Below are 23,536 nucleotides of genomic sequence, written 5' to 3'. Positions count from 1 at the left end.
GGAAATGATACCAATGTGAAAGCACTAAGAGTCACCACCCACTCGTTACCAAGTCAGTTGTCAGCTCGACTCCGTCTTATGCTAACGCTCAACTCACACCGACGGTGCAAGGTATGTGTTGCATCTTGTGCTGGATACAGTCACATTTGCAAAATGTGATTTGTAACTTTGATCCTTACCTGTGTATCGATAGTTCAATGTTAAATTGACATTTTATCTTGGTGTGGTCCTGGACTGTTTTTGTTGTTGCTTTGCTGCCTTGCCCAAGCGTGTTAAATCGGACCTATATAATGAAAGCAAGTATTATATATTTATATTTAGTGACTTGCTTACCATTTTCTCTATTTTACACTCCTATAGTTTTTCCTATTGTTTGCTCTTGTAACTTGCTGACCCGCCCATACTAGACATCTGTGAAAAGGATATCCATAGCTCATCGGATTCCTCCAGTCCAAATAAAGATTCTGATTGCAACTGTCGCTCATTGTGCCCTTCCTGCTTAAATAAATACAATCTAAACTAATAACGTTTCACCACAACGTGTTCTGCGTACAATTCTACAGAAAGAGGGTTTTGTAATTGACGGGTGCAGTCATGGGCAAAGACAAAAAGGCTCCTAGTCTGTTCTTAAACGGGGGAAGAGATTTGAGCGGCAGGGTGGCGAAGTGGTAACACTTGTGCCTTTACAGCAAGACGTCTCTGGGTTCGATTACCGACTCTGCGTGCATTGTGTACGTTCTCCCCTTCTGCATGGGTTTCTTTCGGGTTCTCCGCTTTTCATCTAGAGGTAAGAAAGCACAGAATGTTACTGGTGTTAACCAAACATCTCAATGCGAAACTAAGTACTGTACATGGAAATTTTCTCAATTTGGATTATGCACAGCAGCATCACCCCTCACTTGAAAACTTGGCAGGACTCTTAAACAAGAGACGTGAGACTCAGTGAGGTTTTTTCTGGATAAACAAGATTTATAATATTTAAAAAATTCAATATTATATCCAGCAGGGACTTCTGAGTACAGACTACAAGGAGGAAAAGCAGAATGGGTGACCTACCACTCTGCAATTCCTAAAGCTGCCCTTAGTGTGCCGCTTCGAGCAAATGGGCATTCAAATTGAATCCTAATCGACATGAATGTGCTTTAGTCTGGCCCTATGACATCGAGCATGAGCACTGAACCTGACGAATGGTCAGAGCGCCGAGCTGACAAAAACCGATATCCTGGGTTAAAACTGAGTGTCGTGAGTTGATAGGGCACAAATGACCGCACAGAAAAATGTCATTAAATATTTAGTTCTGCACTTAATTTGGCAAAATTTATAGGTCTGAGAATGTTGACAAACATTTTCTCCAGGAGGGCGAGTGGGAAGTTCCCTCCGACCCCGAGTTAGTGTGTGGATCAGACCTAATTTGAAGGGATATCAGAGGTATCTCAGTGTTATCTGCTTCCGTGGATCATTCTCTAACATGAAAGGTTGCATTGGGACAAAAATACCAATAGATACGTCATCTCATGACAACATAAAGCAAATAATGTATTGCTGTGTGTGCAGTGTTGATCGTGTACAGATCGTGGCCACGTCATCATGAAGGCCTATTTGCCGCTTCTGTTGGTGCTGTGCCAGCTGATCCTGCCGTGTTACTCAAAAGTGGAAAAGGAAAAGCGAAGTATGGATGATTTTGATTGCATTCCTGCACAAAGAAGGATTTCAGACACACATGTTTCCTTCCACATGCACTTTTATCATCTCAGTTACCTCGTTAATAGCTGGAAAACTTAACACATTCGCTAATGCTAACTCGTTTAAGACTTAGCTTTGACGGCACCTTTGGCGCCATCTCGCTGCCGCTGCTGTCCCCGGTTGCCTTCATTTCGCTGCTATGAATTGATGATGCCGTAGTATGCATTCTGACAAGTCACTGGCATCTTGTAGACTGGATGAGATGAAGGTTCTGTACCAGATGGGATATTAAGTTTGAGCTTGAATTGCAGAGATGATCCCGTTTTGCCAGTTTCCTGGCTATTTTACCATGGAGATCCATGGTGGGTGAGCACAGCAAAATCACAAACTATAGACAAAAAACATCAATATTGCAGAGAACGAGTACAGGGTCCTTAAGGAATATAGCACCACGAACAAACGAGGTATTTCACAATGCAGAATATATATAATCATTTAATGGCAACATATAAATAATATGTTAATTATTATATAAATTATATATTGAATAAGACTGGTTCTCTATTCAACAATGCAAGTATAGAGTTCTAGATGACACATTACTATATTGGATAGGGCAATAGTTTTTTTATCAGATCAACGAGGATTCAGTCCCAGATGAGACATTACTTCTATATTTTATAAGACTATGGTTCTCTACCTGATTGAGACAGTTATGTATCGGGTAAGACCAGATGAGACATTGCGCATCAGATAAGACAAGGGGTCTCGAAGACTATTGACTGCGTCAGTGGTAAAGCTAAAATTATCTTGCAATGGGAATCTTTCAGCTTTAACCCCGTGCCATATCCATTGCAGTCTACAACTTCACTTCCCCACTACGAATAACAAACACATCGACATATTGTGGCAGTCTCTATGTGGATACACATGTGTACATAATTTGCATGCAAGAATGTATGCGTAGTGAAAATATGGTTTTGGGTGCAAGCCACCATGATACAATCTAGTCGCGCTCACTTCATCTCCCTGTATGTATATATGTTGAACTTATTTCGCACCGTATGTAGCCTACCGTGCTAATCGGAGGTGTAGGGGAAGGAAAATAAACTATACACGAAAAGCAGTTGTATATGAATTAGTTTTCAATGACTTTTTCAAATATCCTCATGCTGGTATCTCAGCATTGCTAATTAAGAAAACTATGGATACATTTATGTCTGGTTTAAACAAATATGCATGCCTTGAAGTTCAATAGGTCAAACAAACTGCATTATATTCAGTGTTGGTTTCACAAAGGGATGCAAATTAGCGCAGTATAACATTTTTGCACTATTTCTATTCGGAGTCCGTGAAGGTATAATTCTTTTTTGTTGCATTACAATTGGGAATAATTTTGAGCTGTGTGCTTTAAAGGTTGGTGACGTATTACATGCTTAAGATTTTAAACCATATTTATCGAGTGATCATCAACAGCACATAGCAGAAGCATTCAAAAAAATTGTGCTTGAGATGCTGACCAATACCTCGATGCAATGTCCGTTTCCATCTTTATGGCAAACATTTTCCATGGTAAACATTTAACATGAAGATGGATAATAATATCCCGTGAGTCAAAATTACATATAGATGCCAACTGTATGTTTTACCCAACAGCCTCACCATGTCGTTTCCTTGTGTGTCCGTGTGTTTCGTGTGTTTGTTTGCACGTGTGTTTAGAGTTCACGGATGTACAGGTGCAGGAAAAATGCAAGTTTTCCCTGGAGGAAATCCATGGTATGAGCTCAAGTTACACAATAGGCACCAGGTTCTGGACGCACCAATCCATTCTGCATATCATTGCATTTGCTTTTCTTTATAGCCCCGCTCTATCTCCCAGCTCTCTCATGCTACCCTTCTCTTCTGTCTTGGGACCGACAGACGTGCTAACCCAAAAGGATTGCTCTAAGTATTACAGAACAATCCTAAAATCCACAATTCGGCAATCCCTGAAGCCCTGAAATTCGTGGATTACTGCACCCGTAATCCGTGGGACACCGTGGCGGGAAAAAAAAGCTTTTCGGAGTTACAAACTGCGATCCTTAGAAGTAAGCAGGGCTAACACAGAGCTACGGCATTTGAGCTGCAGGGAAATACTAAGGGAAATACCGAAAGAACCAAGAATAGGAAATACAAAGGTTTTTTTATTATATTTGGCAATCTGCACAGGCTAGCTGTGTTGACCTGAATTGTTTCGTAGATAAGATTTTGTTTGCATTTTTTTTATTTAGACACCAAGGCAAAACAATGCATAGCATTCTTTAACGTTCACCCATATGACAAATTTGCCCAATTTGGGTCTAAGTAAAATCCATGTCTTAATCTGCAAATTTATTGCAAAATACATTATCCGGTAGTCACATGCCTGCAATTCCTTTGTAGTCCACACAAACTTTGTGGTATGGCACCGCTTGGCTCTTTATTACCATTCTTACCATTTTGGCATGACATTTTTTTTGTGGATGATGTCTTGCTCAAATGAGCAGTGGCAGTAATAACCTTTTTACAGCCCTGAACCAGTAGTGATAATTCCACATTATTATGGTGGGGCAAGTGTCTCCATAGGACAACCACTATTACTTCCCCACAATGTGGGACCCAATTTATCGACTCCAGAGGTACTGTATACTAATAATAATTACAACTTGTAACGCGCTGCAAAATATTCACTCTCGAAGAGGCAGATCAACTCGGAGGCACGTAGAGGATCCACAGACGACCAATGAAAGGCAGCCAGATGGTGGGCCAGAGCAAAAATCCCCCCCAACCCCAAGTTCTGCGGTCCTCTATATATTAAGGTGCTATTGGCTCATTAATAATGGAATAGATGGAGTCCAGCCCACAGTTGCTCTACCGCGTTATCCTGGCAAGCCACAGAATGACAACCTCGACGCCCATAGGAAAGGCATTTTCTGATATGTGTGATCCACTAACCATCACCGCCTCCACACAGTGCTGAAGTACAGGCGTGCGCCACCACCATATGGCATGAAGGTATGCGACAGCGAATGACCTTGTTATTCTTTTGCTCGAAAAGGGATTTTGGTCATAAAGCCACACCACCCCTTACTGTCCCCGCCAACCAGGACTGTTGATGCCTACGCACGCTAGCACCCTTGCACAACCCCCACCACTACACGCTCACTAATACCACCACTGCCCGCTCACTATCCACTCACTATTGCTACCACTAACTGTTCACTACTGTTACCACTACCCGCTCACTACTACCACCACGTCCCACTCATGCTGTCTCTCACTAAAATCCACTCTCCCATGCACAACCCTCCACTGATATCTACCCAGCTTTAGCTTAGAGTTGCCAAGTTTCATGGATAAAAAAGACACGGTACTGCCTTTAAACACACAAACCCAAACCCGCGTCCAGTAAAAAAAAGAGACTAAAGATGAAGAGGGGGGGCCGACAGAGGAGGGTGTGGGGCCTAAAAGGAAGCTGTGGGGAGGGCCTCAAGTTAGAGGGGGCGGGGTCTAAATGGAAATGGGTGGAGATTGAATAATAAGGAGTCTTAAGAAGGGTGTGGGGCAGAGGAGCGACGCTCAACAATGTGCGGAGCGTCTGGCGGATAAAATACAACAGGTTAGAACACTGGAAGGTACAGTTGGTGCATCTGCCAGTCATCTCAGCCAATCCATAGCACCTGGGTTTGTCTCGTGACCTGTCAGCGAGCCTTCAACACTTCACGTGGACTCAAAGTGCACCTGGACTGGCACAGGTGCTATGGTGACTTCACCATCACTTCGTGGCGAATGGCAGGGTATTGGTGTCTAAAAATAAATTGGTGGTGGCCTAAATAGGATGAAGTGAGGCCTAAAGAGAAGTCGGGGCAGGAGGGAACACCCAATTCAACATACCGAGGAATAGTCTTTCATCCGTTAACTTTGCTGTTGATCTACGGGTTAATTGAAGCAAATTATCACGTAAGTGCAGCAGGCAGCAAACACATCTTGAGGCAGATGCAGTTACAGGCTAACTATAATTAACAATAATAATCATCTTAGCGAATTTTTTATTTCTACTATATGCATTTGATGGCCTAGTAGACAAGGAGGGTTTATAATCCTGGTTAGAGCTCGAATGGGTGACCACAAATGCATACCAGGTGTTGTAGGCTTGGGCTCTAACAGCAGGTAGATGTCAGAAAAATAGATTCCATCCCTTTACTGGATTTAATCTATTCAATACATCATTCTCTGCGGATTTTTCAGGGTAACCCGCCTCATAAGTGTGGGTTTTCTCTGGGCACACCTGACAAAGGAGTCTTGAAACTAAGTGAGGCATTTTTGTGTAAATTTTAATAACAATTGCCATTCGCCAATTAAAATATAAAACAGTTAAAAAGACATTTGAATTTGTAATCCACAGTTTTCACTCGAGCCTCAGAGAAAGAAACAATTAATCGATGTCGAAAGCCACTGACAAACAGGAAGAAAGCCAAAACCGTTTACAAGAATTCCCCAAGCTCTGTGGCCCTATACACTATTGGGATGTGGGAAGAAACCACAGTATCCGGAGAAAACCCACGTGTGCGAGGGAAGGGTAACACTCAATCCCCATACAGGTGGAACAAATGGAGATTAATCCACTTGCTTTACTGCCATACCCTAGGAAGCCAGGAGATGGTCAACTCAATACCCACTTATAGGGACTTTTCACGAATTGTGTGTGATCCACTAACACTCACCTCAAAGTGCTGGGTGTACAGGATTGTGCCACTGTAGTCTTGTGCAAATATGGTAATCAATTGGAGAAGCCACGTGGATTCTAACCGCTAGGCAGTACTGTGCAACCAATAGAAGTAAAAAAAAATCATGATTCATAATTCCCGTGTGGATTTTTTAAAGCGGTTCACTGCATGCATTTATATATTTATAATTTTAATATGAAACTATTGTAATTTCAAAATCTTTCAATTTTAGTCTTTATTTGTAATGAATTACAGCTGCCTTATAATGTAATTATTTAATCACTTCACACTCAAAAAACGGCTGCAAAATTGGGCTCAAGATAAAATATGTGCAGAGCAAAAGTGATACACAACAAGTTTGAAAAGTTGTTGGAGGTTAAAGGAAGGTCGGAAAGAAATTCTACGTTCATGCCTAAGGCAATTACTGAAGGTGGATCAGAATCGAAATTATTCAACAAAGAGGTTAACAAGAGCAGAGGATTACCACTGTGGAGATGAGGTGATGGGATCAGGTCGTGTGCTGGAGAAAAGCGAATTCTGGCATCAGGGGCCGTGATGTAGAGAGGCCTTCATCCAGCAGTGTATTGACAATATCTGATACACAACTGTTGTATTATTTTCTTTGCTCCACAATGACCTATGCGTCCTCAAATGATCTTTGATCAAACAAATATATCTGTTTGTGGCTATTTCTTAAGATTGTTAAAAGTTTTATTTTAGGAATTATAACGATTTGCCTTTTATTTGTGGTATGTCTGGGTTATTGATGTTTATTTACAAAATCATTAAATATGACTAATGTTGATAATGACAAAATGGCGATCCAATCCTGTTCAACACACATTTTCTCGCTGATTTGCTTCTGCTGCTGTAATGTGTTTCTTACTGATATAAATACGACGCTGCCATGGCTTAATAGTTTAGTTTGGTTCGATCATCCGGCATGACAGATTAATGAAATGCGAGTTTCTTCAATCCCTCCTCCTCTGTCGATCAACACGGTTGGTCGGCAGATTGTCAATATGCAGATTTCGTGTTGAGGGGTAAAGTGTGGGTGCTCCCACCTATTCCAACACGTCTGTCTAGCATGGAAGAGTAAGCACGATATCCTATAGTCGGTGGACCGTCTGCCAAAAGTGAAATAAGCAAGGCATTTCAGATCTGCATCTTTATCTTTTGACCTTTACTGGTATTTTATTTTTTATTCTCACCAGATTGCAAGTACACTGGCTGCCTCGAGGTGACAACGCAATGTGGCGACAAAGAAAATGCGACTGGTAACTTTGAAACGTACACATGCCGATCCGCATACACACATACAGATTGAGACTATGCACATGTGCATGCATTCACACATTTTAAACAAAGGCATTCCTTTCAACTCTCTGATGCGTTTTCGAGTTGTACCAGGTGTTAAGCCTAATCACCGCTTGTTGCGGAGGGTTTTCAGATCGAGTCGCACGGCTACCCTGGTGAATACTGCTGCTAATATTAAACATGCATGCCGTCGGCTTCACAGTGGATGTCAAATATCCCATGACGCCATTCCAGACAGGGTAGTAGCTGGGCAATATGTGCTGCCATCACAACCCAAATTTGGCAAGATTATAACGTTGTTGTTGTGTTCCTGAAGAACACCACGTTCTGAAAAAAATGGCGTTATAATGAATAATATATAATGCAATGAAAGCACAGTCTGCGATAACACGTGAGTTGCATATGCAGGCTGAACAAATACTGAGGCGAGTGGGTAGCATTTAGAAGCATCCCGGCTTGTGTGATGCTCCACCGAGGCAGCCGAACAACCGCATATTCCTACTAGCGACATAGTAGTGTAAGTTCTGTTGATTCAATTGCGTTATATCCAATTCGCATCCGCGTTATAAAAAGTGTTCCCTCATACATTCATCGCATTATATCCAATTCACGTTATGAAAACACGTTAAAGGAGAACAGGCTGTACAGTCGACCCTTCTGCATCGCGACTTTCCCCATCACGATTTCGATATATCGCGGGGTCGGCATAATAAATTAAATGGAAATTTTGGGGGGTTTTTGGGAGTTTTGTGATTGCCGCAGATGACACGCAAAAAGTTTAGTAACTCATAAATGCATATATTATATGTACAGTACTATATAATATTAATGTATTTTATCTTTTAATACAATAAACATACACAATTGTTTTAAAGTTACATTTTGTAAAAAGTTAAAGTTTGCGAAAAGAACGCGAAAGCCAGCAGACGACATGCAAAGGCCCAAAGCCCCCCCCCGAACCCCCCGGCTGGAGATGCTCGCGTCGCTCGCCAACGGGACCAAAACAATTTACGCGTTTTTTACAGATCGCAGGGGGCCTGCGCCCCTAACCCCCACGATGTAGAAGGGTCGACTGTACTTGCAAATTGCAAAAATCTGTGAAATGTAGCAACATCATCCCCTACTAAGAAACCACTGCAGGCTTTGTGAAGCATCAAACCTTTTGTGATAGCCTTGAGCTATAAGCACGGTGTGAATTGCAAACGTACATTACTGGTGAGATCATTTGTTGTCTAAACTTTCACTCCACGTGCTGGGGATTTTCTTTAGGCACCCAATGCAGTTTTTTTAACAACACCATACCGTGCGCCACCACACAATGTTCCGCCACACCAGGCACTAACCACCCCCTGCACCTCCACTCCCTGTAGCACCACACTCTCCTCCCACAACCTGTGCCACCACACCATGTGATAATTGCACCATGCACCACCATACCCTGCACCACGATGCCTTGCGCCACCACATCTTGTGGCACAAAGCTCTGCACCACCACCCCCTGTGCCACCACAGTTTAAATGTCCTCATCGTTGTCAAAAGCTTGACACAGAGCCGATAAGTTTACGATACTTGCGTTTACGCCGGGCCTTCTGATGTTTTTGTGCGTGGGGGTTTACGTTATCGTTATGATGGTGCGTTTCTGCCCTCTCCGTGTGACCAGTCTGCCAGTTCACAGAGTGCATCAGCGTGAAGACAAAATGCGAGGAGCCACTCAACCAGTACCTGACGCCGGAGGAAAGTGAGCGCGAGCCGCATGCCCTGGCACCGCATGCATCTCATATTTGAGTGGGAATGAAGGAAACTTGAAGGAAGAAGACACAACTTCAAAAACAAACCAGTTCTCTTTTACCTGCATTTGTTTGCATTTTGACCGCAAGTATTGTGGTTAATGCAGACATGATTCCTCGTAAAAAGGTTTCAGTTTTGTTGCCAGAAAAAAGGGTAAAATCCATTCTTACATTTTCGTACTGGCAAAGGAGGCCTCATGATATTCTTTTACTGTTTGGCCTACCCTTAATAATGATAATTATGCAATTTGTAATACGCACAATATTTTACGGGCCTGAATGACTGTACCTCCAAGATCAGTATCACTCATAAGCCAGGCTTTTGAAGTGTCCATTTAAAGTAGATAACACTGATGCACACCAGCAGAGGAATTTAAATGTATTTTCAAATGTGACATTTTCAGTGTCTTTTCAAATCCCATCTCATCGTCTTATCGTACAGAAAACAGCGAATTCTGCTGTAAAATTCCCCGGCGCAGGGATAGGGTCAACTTCCATTCAATCCCACACTGCACTGTGTCGCGACGTTCTAGCAGCACAGCCTCCTGCAAATTGCAAACACAAGTTGTAACGTATGTGTTTTAAAGGTAGGGGTATAATGATGCATCACTTCATCAATTGATATCAATGTTTTAAGCACACATGGAATCGCGTTTGCAAGAAATTATTTTTTATTAATGTACGTTAAATTAAATTGGTTAACGTGACCCCTCCAGCCACTAGAGGTCGCTACTTCCACCATCATTTTAATGATATTCGCTTTTCCAATCAAACTGTCGAATTGAATTGTAAAGATTAATTAAATCGTGGTGGAAAGGTGGGAGGAAGAGGCATTCCACTGCTTGATGAGGGCCTCCACACGCAATGTGGGTCTTCGGGTTATATCACAAAATTGAAGGCGATTTCAGAGGTGGCTCTATGATATTCACTTCCATGGGCCGTTCTATACGATGAAAGGCCACGATATATTTGAATGGAGTTCTTCCTCTCGTGACACGCTACGCCAATAGCACAATCGGCATTTACATTGGCTAAAAATATAAATAAATAACATTGTATACAAAAAGCCTGAATGGCAGGTGTAGACCAAGTAAGCCACTTGATGTGTCATCCTTATGTTATCCTGTGATTGATAATCACTTTGCACTGCCTCACAACTGGGCCATCATTCATTTGGAATTCCTGTATGCACTTCAAATCCGGTAAATGTGTAATTGTTTATGTACTTACGATAACTGTGTTCCTTCACACTTCTGCGTGGCAATGGCAGTCTGCGAGGGGGACGCGTTTGATCAAGTGGACTTGCACTGCCTAATTAACTCACGTCAAAGCTATGACGAGCTCACAGGTAACAACTCGCTGCGATCCCTCCTATGTTGCCATCAATACCTTCACTTGTCGCCGCCACTAACGCCGGTCATCATCACCGGGCATACTTGCGGGCAAACTATCATTGACACGATCATAAATGTAAAGGTGCGGCACCACAATTGTTCGCTCGTGCCACTGCTGGCAGAAGGGTCTCTGCTAGAGGGAGCTCCTCTACTGCAGTGCAATTTGACCTCTTCGTCGACACTGGCCAGATGTCTTGGACGTGTACGTGAGAGGCAGGAGTGCCCACACTTCACCCCACCACACTAGACCTGGCGATTTACTGTGCTGTGCCCATTTATATTGTTGGGTGGACAGAGGTAGCGGTGAGGGGAGATTCTATAAACTTGCCCATGATTTTAACTTTCATACCCACCGTGTTCATCATTGTCATCAACGGAGGCCTACAACCATGACAACAACCATCACTCGCGTTGGCAATCTGACGGTCATCATTACTCTGAGGAACATGTATCCTGACCCAGCAGTCTACTGCTGGATGAGGGTATTGCCACGGCTGTACGGGTCGTGAGGGTTAATTTACCATACTTCACCACACTGGTCAGTGCGTGGTAGCACGGGAGAGCAACGTGCGTAGGCACACAGACATACAATTCAACAATTAATTTTGTTGCAGTCTTCTGCCGCTCAGCACATGGACCCACAATGGTCTATAACACCTGTTGTATGCGTCTTGCTCTCCCATCCAAGCAACCACCCAGGTTCAACTTTGCTTACCTTCTGAGTTCTCATGGGATTGGTTATTACTCACATAGCCATATTACGGTGTCTCTTGAATGTGCAGTATTAGTTTAGTCAATCGTAATGATTTCACAATATAGGTAAAGACTAGAAACGTTTTTTTACCTGTGCCACACCACTGGAAGTGGAGTAGAGTCACGGACATAATGTCTTTAAAAAATAAACTGGAACAGGAAAGGGCAGAGAAATATTTGGAAATAAGAGGAAAATAATGAAAAATGGGACCATATGTCAGAAAAGATGAGGACAGGGAGGAAGTGGCTACTTAAGGGCCTCGATGTTGCATGGGGCAGCGTCTGTTTTCACAGGGGGGTCGGAGGAGGAGTCACGTGATTTACGGGAGGTTTGAGCCGATTTAGATATACAGGGACTCCTCTACTTACGAACATTCAACTTACAAACTTTCAGAGATATGAACAAACCTACCCATATGTCCAGTTTCCTGTTCGGACCGAGAGTCGTAAGTTCAACCGCAGCGCAATAGATGGCGGTGGTGGCATCTACATCTGCAGAACATAAAAAATCAGTGGCATCTACATCTACAGGAGATTATACAACTTTCAAAGCCATTCCCCGTGTTCAGTGTACATGCCGTACACCATGTTGGGAATCGTCAGGAGTAAATTTGGACTTAGGAATAAATCGATTTCACGAACAGACCTCTGGAACCTAACTCGTTCGTAAGTAGAGGAGTCCCTGTACATTTTTGTGTTTATGTGTAAATGAGAGTTGATACAATTGGGATCTGCGTGTCTGGTAGGTGCGGGAGGTTGTTCTGAGTCAATGCATCACTGTCCCCACAGCATGCAAGGGCAAGCGCTATGCGAGCGCCAGGAAGCAATGCTTTCAGAGTATCTACAAGAAGAAGATCGAGGCCATTGGTGAGAGCTGTGCTCGTAAATGCGTGGCTTCGAAAGATTGAGCTGGGTCCCCTGCAGATGTCCTGGAACTCGTTGATGCTGCGCTGGCTACCCTGTCTGTCCCTGCGGCTCGTCATTGATGTTGTTGATGTTCTTGATGTTGGTGCTGGGCCCTGATTGCCTCATTCCATGCTCAGTTCTCTCTCTTTCGCTTTCTCATGTTATCCCTGCCCAATGCCCTGACTGCCTCTCCCCCGCTACTACCCACTTCTTCCCCAATTTAGTGATTTTCTTATGTAAAGGATTTTTTGCTGCAATTGCATTTATTACAAGAGTAATCATGTTGTACTACAGTTGCAATAGATACATGTATTAACTAGTTTCGATTAGTACTGTGATAAAAAATACCTCACAATTTTCAATGACACTGTGGCTTTAAAATAAATATATATATATATATATATAAAAAATGGGCAACGTGTTAGAAAGACCACAGGGATAGAGTTACTAAGGTACTAAGGGTTAGAGACTGCACTTAACACCATGGGGCCTGAGATTATATTTTGACCAGTTTCTAAATTGGCATATGAATGGTTATGATGGAGTAACAGAAAGACCCTTCAATAATCGTCGGTATTACTCAGATAATTTATATTGAAATGTAAATTTATTTAATGTTTCTGGGACATTGCATTGTGGATAGATGTGTCCTTGTAAAAACAACTCACATTTCACTTAGCAATTCATCCCTGGGCCCAATTACCATCACACTACTATTAAAAATAATCTATGCCTCGAGTTTCCTGGCTAGCTGCTGGCTGGGTTCTGTCTACCCCAACAATAACTCTGTTGTTAGTGGCTGCTTTGAGCCGTTGCCAACGAAACTAGCTGGGTACTTGACGAAACAGGAATTTCCGTGGAACAAATAATCATTGATATGAATTGAAACTGCAGAAAAAAATTCAGAAGACTAAATAACAATAATTGATACTGAAGAAGTGGGAGTAACTCATACAGTATACTGGCACAGTTGTTAAATAATGTTCTCTAAGGCTTCATTTGTGCTTTAATGTCATTATTTTGCCAGAATATTCTTAAAATATTAGAGAATTTGAAAAAAATCTCAAAACATTATCTTCGCATTTTATTATTAGATAAAAAGCAGCTTAGTACTCCGAGTAGAGGATTGTGCGAAGAATATGCACATGAGAGCTGTTTATTATTTACCATTGCAGAGAAATGAGTCCTCTACTAGTTTCAATCAAAACAAATTTAGAGTGCCCTACATTACAGAGGCAGAGAAGTTTGAGAAATAAAATGTGAGGCACACCCAAAATGCTGACCGCTCAGCAATTTGGGCCTTTAGTGGACCTGTGCTTCCCGACTTTGGTAAAATTAAAAAAATCTATACTTGATGGCCCAAAAGTCATAACACATAGGGTTATTATATTTATTTTAACAAATCAGAACAGGGTTATTTCATGTATATTACCAAATGTTCAAACTGCATGAATTATTCTTTGAAATAAATTCAGGACTTTTTTTTATAATTACAGCTGCCTTCTTTAGCATATCCGTAACTAAATAACAACGAATTGAACTCCCTTGTCTTTAGTGCATTTTATTTCCATTTTTTAAGTAATCTGAAAAGGGGAGATGAAAAGTAAATATTCATAATCAATAAATACAATATTAACTTAAAGAATGAACAATTAAAATGTTTTGAACGGCAGTGTTAAAATAAATTCAATAGCCCTCACCTGCATCACTGTCCCACCTCTCTTTTCGTTCCAGCCAAGAAACAGCTGAACCTCCGCAGCATTCCTGACCGAGTGCTCGGTGAGCAGCATGCCAGCGAAACGCACTCGGACGCATTCTCCGCGCACATCGCAATGTCGTGTCGATCTCGTCCGCCCACTCGTAACACGTTGCGTCGTTTTGTCGTCCAAAGAGTGCGCGCTGGATAAATGTTACAAGAAGACAGAGGAGTGCCTTGAACCGTACCACCTGCAGTATGCTAAAGACCCAGGTGAACGTTTTACACTGTCGCAAATATTGGGGACTAATCCATGAATGGTAGGAAAGGAGTTTTCATTAACAGTTTATGAACAACAAATACACATTACATATAGTTTTTGTCTCTTTCTGCCAATGTGGCCATTTTATTTGAATTGAAAATTAGCAGAACACATTTTTTATCATAATTTTGTTTTTATTTTACCTGGTAAGGCCCACTGAGCTATATAGCTCTTTTTCAGAAGCGACCTGGATAAAAAAATTATAACTCAACGAAGTATCTTATCATGTACAAATATATAACAGCCAAATACTCAAAACGCATGTTTTTAAATGGTGAGGGAAAATTGGAGAACCTGGAGAAAATCAACATGTCGACAGGGGGAATATGCAAACTCCAAATATACAGGCGTAAGGGTCGGGTTTGAACCCACGACCTCCTGCATACCAGGCGAAGAAGTCAGGCGAAGAAGTCAGGCGAAGAAGTTAACATCTCACCACTGTGGCACCTCATGATAGTGAAGGAGTTTTCACCAATATTTGGTGAAAAAATATGCATATACTTTTGGTCTCTTTCTATCAATTTGGCGTGGAGATGTTTGCTGTTGTATTGAGAATATTGTTCAATCGAGAACCTGGTGACCCTGAGTATGAGTCCGAATCACGGCTTACATCATTGGACAGCGATATCTGTTTAACCTGTCCTGGGTCTCCCTACACCCACCTTCACCAACCGACACTGGCCGGTTGGTGAAGGTGGGTGTGGTGAAGCCTCCATCCAGCAGTGGATGGACAAAGGGCTGTGAAAACACGGTATATATTGCAGAGTGGCCCAAACATCAGGACACTTAGGGTTATTTTATTTGTTTTTGAAAATCACATTAGGTTATTTAATTTATTTAAACAAATGTTCAAACTTACTTCCATTAACATTAATGCATGCATTCATTCTTTTTAAATGGATTTGGGACATTTTTAAAAGAGATTACAGCTTCCTTATTTAACTTATATAAAAACGAATTGAACTCATTCGTCCTCAGTCCATCTTCTTACCATTTTTAAATGTCATCTGAAAAGGAATATGAAAAATAGATTTTAATAATAATGACAGATAAAATATTAACCTAAGGAATAAACAATAAAAATGTTCATTGCCAATATTAAAATAAATGTTTCCTGACTTTTGGACCACCCTGTATATATGCACGCCTACTATAATGCCCCAATGTTCAATATAGTTAGCATTAGCCATTCCATTGGAATGCGATCTTTACCTGGCCATGCCCATAACTTTGTTGGTGGACAATAGGTGCTCTGTCATTGACTTCCACCCTGTTTTTTTTCTGCAGCCTCCTTGCGGGAGTTTCAGTTGGAACATTGTGCCTACGTCGCCAAGGACTTCCCCCATTGTGAGAACAGGGAGGACCTCCCCTCCACTTATCTTCCTCTTCGTGCTGTGCTCCCATGGCCATGGGGCACCCTCCAGTCTTGTCTCCTCGTCCCCTGACACCATGAGAATAGCCTCTTCTAGCATTAGCACAAGCGTGGTTGGCATTGGCCCTGGTGCAGGCAATGAAATGAGGCCCATGTTGAACTTCCCTCCTCTTCAATTTAACACGTAGGCTTTCGCGACCAATATTATTGATAAAGGTTTTTGGGATAGGTAGTGTAAGTATAAATGTGTCATTAATACGTTCTGCATATTTGCAGATAAACATAATCCATTATAATTTTCATAATTACAATTAACCCCCCTTCTGATCTTTGCACCTGATAGGCTCACAGTGATGACATCATCCTGGTCTATTTAAGACCAGAAGCAGGAAGACTTCTTCACAATGCCTGATGAAGCTGGTTGCAATCACCAGTGAAACATCGCACTCAATTGTAAATGTCGTGAGTTTACTCGCCATCACACCGATGTGCCGAAGTAGTGACTAATTTGCTTAGTTTTGTTTACGTGACAAACCTTACTAATTGGTTGTGTCGGGTGGTGAACGGTTAACGATACATTTATATTCCCTCCTCTTCATAGCCCGGTGCCTGCGTCGCTCTGTCACGTGGGACCCAGTGAAGCTGCACCACCTGCACACTCCATAGCAAAGCCACTTTCTTCCAGTCTCCATTATAAATGTCACATTTATAGCTGTGAATCAGGAAACCAGGACACTACCTTTCAGGAAGTGACATTGTTAGCAATGAATTATTGATATTATGACCTTTGTAGATGAGACACATTAAAGGGGAAATGGCATTCCAAACTGTCCTACGCTTGAAATGTTTGTTTTTTGTAAGCCGTTGCAGCTGCAGGAGAGCTCCTTTAGTCTACAGTACCGTAGTCAGTTGCTACCCTTGCATTCAAATTCCCCATGAAAAGTGGGCATTCATGCCGATGTTGTTTTAGGCTTGTCTAGGAAATCGCCTGTGTCCGAGTCTTCAGCCTTTTCCGTTCAACCCAAGGCGCAGTTATTGTCATGTATCTCTGAATCCCAGACATTTATGGTTCTGTGCTTGGCATTTATGTGTCGTGTGTATTTCTTATCCAACACTGTCACACTGTCGTCTTTGGTTCATCTTGAAATGTACCGGTTACTCTACCATTGCTTCGTCATGAAAACGTCATCTGCGGCAGTAGGCCGCCCTCCCCACCCGAGTCCACTTCTCCCCAATGCTGGGTGCCTCAACACCTAACATGGATCTCGTTTGACCCAGTGTCATCCAAGTCGGTTTCACAATCAATAATCATCGTCTCATTGTCCACTGGGCTGCAACCATTCATCCTCCTCGTGGGTAACCACTTATGAGGCACCTTATCTCTGTTGCTTGCAAGCAAGACAACCTGGGTTTGCAATCGGAGTTTTCCCTCTTCCAGACAGATTTGACTCAACAGGCTAAGCGAGATATATCTGCCCCGGTGTTCATTCAGAATTGCTTTTTCATAGAGCCCATGCAGGTTAAGCCGTGGTGCGCGAGCGCCTGGTTACTGTCAGTCTGTGAGTAGGCCACGTATCAACCAGGGGGATTATGCACTCTGCCTCTGTTTGCAGCTCACAGAGGCTACAGCTGGGGTCCTACGAGGTAGCACTCACGGAAACTCGACGCATCATGCAGACCTGTGCATATTCATCCGCACGACCCAGCGGAGAATATTTTAGGAACCAAAAAATTAGTACCCCTTTTAAAGAAAACTAGGAGTCCACACGTTCTTTAATCATGTCCTTCCCTCTACAGTTAGCCAGCCAGTCTTTTGTCTAATGTAGTATGATAGCGTATCCCGTGCATTTGCGCGGCACCCAGAGCCGGCCGGGGTGGAGGGTTGGGTGGGTGTAGGAGGGATGATGTCAGTGCGATGCACAAACTCAGCTCAATGCTATGGGATGCAGTCACGTTCGCAACGTGGACTTAGCCGTGCGCCAGCCAGACAGGAATCCAGGCAAATATGGTATGACGCCAGTCAGGTAAAATAAAAACCCACATTGTTTGAGAGACCTTGGTATTTGAAAAGTTTGGCACAATTGTGGCAGCATATACATTTAATAATATTATCTGCAATCATCCAGGAAAGCCTCATTGAGTCTCAAGACTCTCTTTCACAAGGGTCCTGCATTGGGATGTTTCGCCAATCTATTAAGGGTTGTCTGTCTTTATGTGGGAGGACACGGGAGAAACCCCACGCAGATGAGGTGATAAGACTCAACGCTTCGCAATGTGAGCTTAATCTATTTTTGTACTGCCATCTCCTAGTTACCTCGCTACCCCCATGCCTATAACACCCATTCAAATCCTAACTAGGCTCAAATCTGCCCAGCTTCCAAGTTCCGAAGAGATTGGGCACATTTAAGGGGTTTTGTTTGCTTGTACGTTTTGTGTGTGACCTCAGACTGTGAGACCATGGAATGCACCAAGGAAGTGGATGCTTGCGGAATGCAGAATCGGAATTTGATAGAAGAGGAGAACGGGCCTAACGGTGAGTTACACACCATATTGCACGAAATTGTTTGCCAGCTTAAAGTAAAGAATACATGCAGCCATGGTGTAACGGTTAGTGTACTGGACTTGCAGTTCAAAGGTCGTTGGTTCAATTCGATATCTCGGCAATGCTGGAGTTGAAACAATGGGAACGTTTCTTAAACCTCATCGCCTCTATCCACCAGAGGTTGTCGATCGGCAGGTCGCGAGTCGGTGGGTTAAAGTTCAAATACACCAGCCTCTTCCAAGATGCCTGGCCAGTATGGAAGGGTAGGCCACACATAACTTCCAGAGGCGATCTATAGAACGTCTTCTGGTGGAGGCCCTTCCGCCAGCAGCGACAGTAACTATGGCAAGTCCTCTATTTACATTGGGGATACGTCCATGGAAAACGCGACGTTGGGCAAAAGGCGTAAACTGAAAACCTACTTCACCATTGACTTAATCATATACGTTTAACCCGTAGGCTTTCGCAACAAATATTATCCATAAGTTAGTTTTGGGTTTTTTTCGTTGCATATAATGTGTTCATATCGCCTTGTGGCCACTAGACGTACTAACATTCACCGCAATGTAAAGCAAAAAAACTAAAATTTATTACTAAAATCGAATCGTGCCTCCTTGAATTATGACAACTGGGTGGGATTATTCTACCCCTATAATTACATAGTTGATGGTCGAATTTACATCATTGTCAACTTGTGCCATCTGCCCTATTATCAATGTGACAGACCGTTTGACATTGTTATCAAGAGATGACTACTTTGAGCCAGTGCCATGGATCAGAAACCCAAAAATGTGATATAATTAATGCCCACAGCACATTTTTATCAAGCCAACAATACCTTGTATTTTAGCGACTTGAGTTGGCCACATTTATCCCAAAATTCGAGTTGAGAGAGAACTCAAGTTTGATCTTTAACAAAGTTGTGTTTTCCATGATTTACCGAGTTATGACAAGAGTTGGGCAGGTCAGCCAGTTCAGTAAAACAAATTCGGGTAAGGGCCATTGAGCTTAAGAAGCTCGTTTTCAATGGCAACCTGGCCAATGGTCGATAGTGCCAATCACGTTACGTATAAATGGAGAATTTGCAAAAGCAGGGACATTTTATAAACATGGCTAATAAACAACCTGAACTATGGACAATGGGAGTCAAGCTATCCATCCAAAATAACAGTCAGCATGACACTCGCGAGTGACAAATGTTATCCATGAATACTTCTGAGCAAAGACTTTCCCACACATAGCTTAGGGTAAAAGGGCAAAAAAATGTTGCTGACGATAGGTTAATTATAAAGGTTAAATGTTAAATTATATGTAAAGTTAAATATTCCCGTCAGCTACAACATTTTTTTATCATAACATTTGGTGCTGTATTTCCACTTGGGCCGATTTTTGACGCGGGGAATCTCAGCAATCGCACGTAGCAAAATTACATGCAGTTGAGAAAAAAATATGGATACGCGACTGCCAGGATGGCAACTTAAGTTTCGTGGTTCACAGTCTACCAGCTCTACAGTGCACTGTGTGTGTTGTGTCTCACCGGGTGCAGTGGGTCTCATTGCTGGCATTGTGGGTGGACTGCTGGTGGCCATCATCGCGGTGGCCTGCGTTGTGCTGTTCATCAAGAAACGAAGCCAGAGCCGTAAGTGCACGCTCATTTGCACCAGACTCTTTGCTGCATCTTATGTTTATAATAGCGTCATTTCAGTGAGACCTGTCTATTAGCCATTCTTTCCTATTGTCTGTGCCCTAGAATCATTTTAAAAAATGCTTTATCTATTTTTTTCATTGATATGAGAAGTGATGCAGAAAATTCATCATATACATCCTCTTTTTACCTAAGTTTTTTTACAAATCACCAAAAGAACCCCAGTAAATCTCCCCAGGTAATACCTCACCGCCGGCCAGTTTGTTGTCACTCCCCCGCACCTCCAATTAAAATGGTTGGCTACGTACGGTGTGAAAGAAGTTCAACATACATACTAATCGTGTGCCTCTGTCAATCGCACCAAAGGTGGGAGCAGCCCCAATGGACGAGGCTCTCCCGTGCAGTTCAGCCAAGTTTCAACCATCGCCAATGCGTGAGGAAGCAAGAGAGAGAGCAAGCATGCGAGCACATGCGTACGTGCTGTGTGGTACGAAAATCTCTGTGTCACAGCGATGGGCAACTCAAAAAAACCACACGTGCCACTTAAATCCATGTTTCTTGCGCATATCTTGTTAATTGGACCGTGTAAGTTTCTCGATTTGCATGCAAAGGGCGGACCGTGTACGTCCCGTGCGGTCTTTTGAATTGCCTATGCATGGTTTTCTTGCTCAATGATAATTGCGTTGCTTTGGCTCTGCGTTTTACTGAATAATTCCACTTAACACATTCTATTGCAAGATTGTAATGAATGCCATCAAAGACAGCAATAACAATGTAATGATCTGACTAAACAAAATTAAAGCATTGAATCGAATTTCCCCAATATAAATGCAACTAAATCCTAACGTTTGGCCATAAAACGTTAGGCGCATAAAAATATTGCGCTTGTGAGACTGGAGATCCATTGTGTCAAACCCCTTTCTCTTCAATTGCAGTCCCAAGTGGTTCATAATCTATGGATATGTGAGACGGTGCAGCGGATAGCTTGGTTGGTATAAGCATTTTCCTCTTAGTCCTCCCCCCTTGATATTGGCACTCATGAATCTGGCCCTGAACGGCATTATCAGCCACTTTTGTAGGTATTATGAAGTTGATCTCCGCTGACATCAAATTGTGATTTAATAAATTGACCCAAAGCGACAAAAGGGTCTCTGTTGAAATGTTGCACTGACGGGATGGATGTTTTTTGTGTTTTAAAGACAACTGAGAATACGAGAGGACCATTGTATAATTAGAGTCCGCATAGATGACCGTTATGCTTTTCGTTGCTTATTATCATTCAGGTGAATTTTCGTGCATTTTGGTGATCTGGATGTCTGCAGGGAGAGGTTCTCAAACTCCAGTCCTCGCGACCCACCACACTCTGTCTTTCTGCATTTACGTTCTGACGCGCCCCTAATACATTATCACCTACCCCGACTGGACATCTGTGGATAAAAAAGTGCTTTATAGCTCACCGGATTCCTCCAGTATAATACAAATGAAATTGTTCGATGCTGCACGGGCCAAATTATTGTTAAACACGTCCAATGTGATGTGATAATCAATCAACGCTGTCTGTGTAAATATAGCACAATCAAATTAATATTGAGATCTCAGTGTGTGTGCACTGTGCTTAGCTCTCGTCACGTGAAACGTGTTTAACAATCATGGGGCTCGTGCGGCGTGGAACGAGTTCATTTTATTTGAATGGGGAGTACATTTGTAAACGCCGAGAGACGTAGTCACGCGGACTGGAGTTTGGAAAACCGTGCTCTATGCGTTTTTATTAAAACTGTGGTTCGCTGGTTCGAGCTGAGACTCCAGACCCCCTCTCACAAAGCAGATGCAACCCTCAAAAATACTACAGCACTTACTCTATAGACACATTAATATGCATAAGAATGCGCTTATTTTAGGGTCCTGCTTTGGGATGTTTAGCCAGTTCCATGAATGAGTGGTTAGTTTAACTCGAGAAATCAGCCCTGAATTACTCTACACTGTTCAAGTGTCCGGTCCTGGAAGATATGTACAGGGTTGTCCAGATGTCGTGTGACCGCCATTTAATTCTCTTAAACTTAAAGGTTTATTTAAAATATAAATGAATATACAATGAATATACAAAGGAAAACATGTTATGGATTAATTAATTGGGGGGTTACATGACATCTGCACAACTCTTTAAAGTGCAAGTAATAATATGTAATTTCATATATAGGCTTTCACAACCAATATTATTACGATTCTATTTGGGCTAGATCGTGTCGGTATACAGTCACGTAAACAAAATGTTACTTGTAAGGTGGTAAAGGTTTACAAACGAAATCAATTATGAATAAGCAATAAAATCTCATTTTCTTGGTTCTTTCGGTAAAGTCAAGTAGAAGAGAAATAATAAAATAATATAAATATAAAACAATAAAAACAATTTCGATTTAAAGCTTTCGTGACTGCAGGGATTCATCTTCTTGGTTCTTTCGGTAAAGTCACGTAGAAGGGAAGTAATAAAATAATAAAAATAAAACACAATAAAATAAAAATAAAACACAACATTTTTTTGTTTTCTTTTTATTATTTTATTACTTCCCTTCTACATGACTTTACCGAAAGAACCAAGAAGAATAAAAACAATAACATTTATATTATTTTATTATTTCCCTTCTACGTGACTTTACCGAAAGAACCAAGAATATGAATCCCTGCAGTCACGAAAGCTTTAAAACAATCTCATTTGCTCACTCAAAATATTAATTAGTTATCCCTCTATGTAATAAGATGTTAAATGTGTTGTATAACATCATGCAATAGCGGGTAAAGTATCTACAGAGGGCATTGTTACACCTGGACCCAGGGCTGCATCTATGATTAAAGCTGTTGTTAAAAGTGTAGTGACAGCGCTCTACGGTGCCATCACATCGATTAGCACAGTTGGCTACGTAAGGCGCGAAATAAGTTCAACATACATTGTGTACCATTTTTTCACTCCTCATTAACGAAGCTCTGTGTCTATGAAGGAGGCGGAGTGTTTTTTGTGGATTGTGTGTTCCTTTAGGATAAAGCTTTGCGCGATAATTTTGTTAGATTTTGGCCTGCCGCTATCATGAATATAGGTATCAACGTTCCCACAATATAGCCTGACAGCCTGTAAGGGCAAGTGCTGTTGGAGAGCACCACTGTTAAGGAGCACTGATGGGGTGGGTGGCCAGCACCACGCCTCTCGCAGCCTTTGTTACTCATGTGCTAATTTGCGTTTGCGTTGACGAAATGCAGATATTCGCCACTGATGGACGTGGGCGACAATCGATATCACGCCACCGAGCTCGTAGTGAACAACGCTAATTACTGCACCACCGCCCCCTATACAGACACACACACAGTCAAATTAATGATTAGTA

At 42.2% G+C, this 23,536-nt stretch overlaps 1 protein-coding gene across 1 annotated transcript; it reads left to right on the top strand.

Moving 5' to 3' along the window:
• Nucleotides 1-22,456, top strand: LOC133359092 (uncharacterized). Its single transcript, XM_061577477.1, has 13 exons — nt 1-111; nt 1,555-1,669; nt 3,403-3,459; nt 7,643-7,705; nt 9,406-9,483; nt 10,803-10,880; nt 12,469-12,546; nt 14,320-14,364; nt 14,477-14,554; nt 15,891-15,950; nt 18,422-18,508; nt 20,064-20,156; nt 20,529-22,456. The coding sequence occupies exons 2-13, from the start codon at nt 1,588-1,590 to the stop codon at nt 20,597-20,599; spliced, it is 870 nt and encodes a 289-aa protein (XP_061433461.1). The 5' UTR covers nt 1-111; nt 1,555-1,587; the 3' UTR covers nt 20,600-22,456.
• Nucleotides 22,457-23,536: the final 1,080 nt, after the last annotated feature.

This window comes from Lethenteron reissneri, chromosome 64, assembly GCF_015708825.2.
Source record: "Lethenteron reissneri isolate LAM-NWPU_2019-01 chromosome 64, ASM1570882v1, whole genome shotgun sequence".
Lineage (NCBI taxonomy): Eukaryota > Metazoa > Chordata > Hyperoartia > Petromyzontiformes > Petromyzontidae > Lethenteron > Lethenteron reissneri.
This window is presented reverse-complemented; position numbering and strand designations above follow the sequence as displayed.

Excerpts from the sequence above, each read along its gene's own strand:
- LOC133359092 (XM_061577477.1), top strand. The coding sequence starts at position 1,588 with ATGAAGGCCTATTTGCCGCTTCTGTTGGTGCTGTGCCAGCTGATCCTG. Across the intron at positions 7,706-9,405 it reads CGACAAAGAAAATGCGACTG|TCTGCCAGTTCACAGAGTGC; the intron begins GTAACTTTGAAA and ends CCGTGTGACCAG. Across the intron at positions 18,509-20,063 it reads AGAGGAGAACGGGCCTAACG|TGGGTCTCATTGCTGGCATT; the intron begins GTGAGTTACACA and ends CACCGGGTGCAG.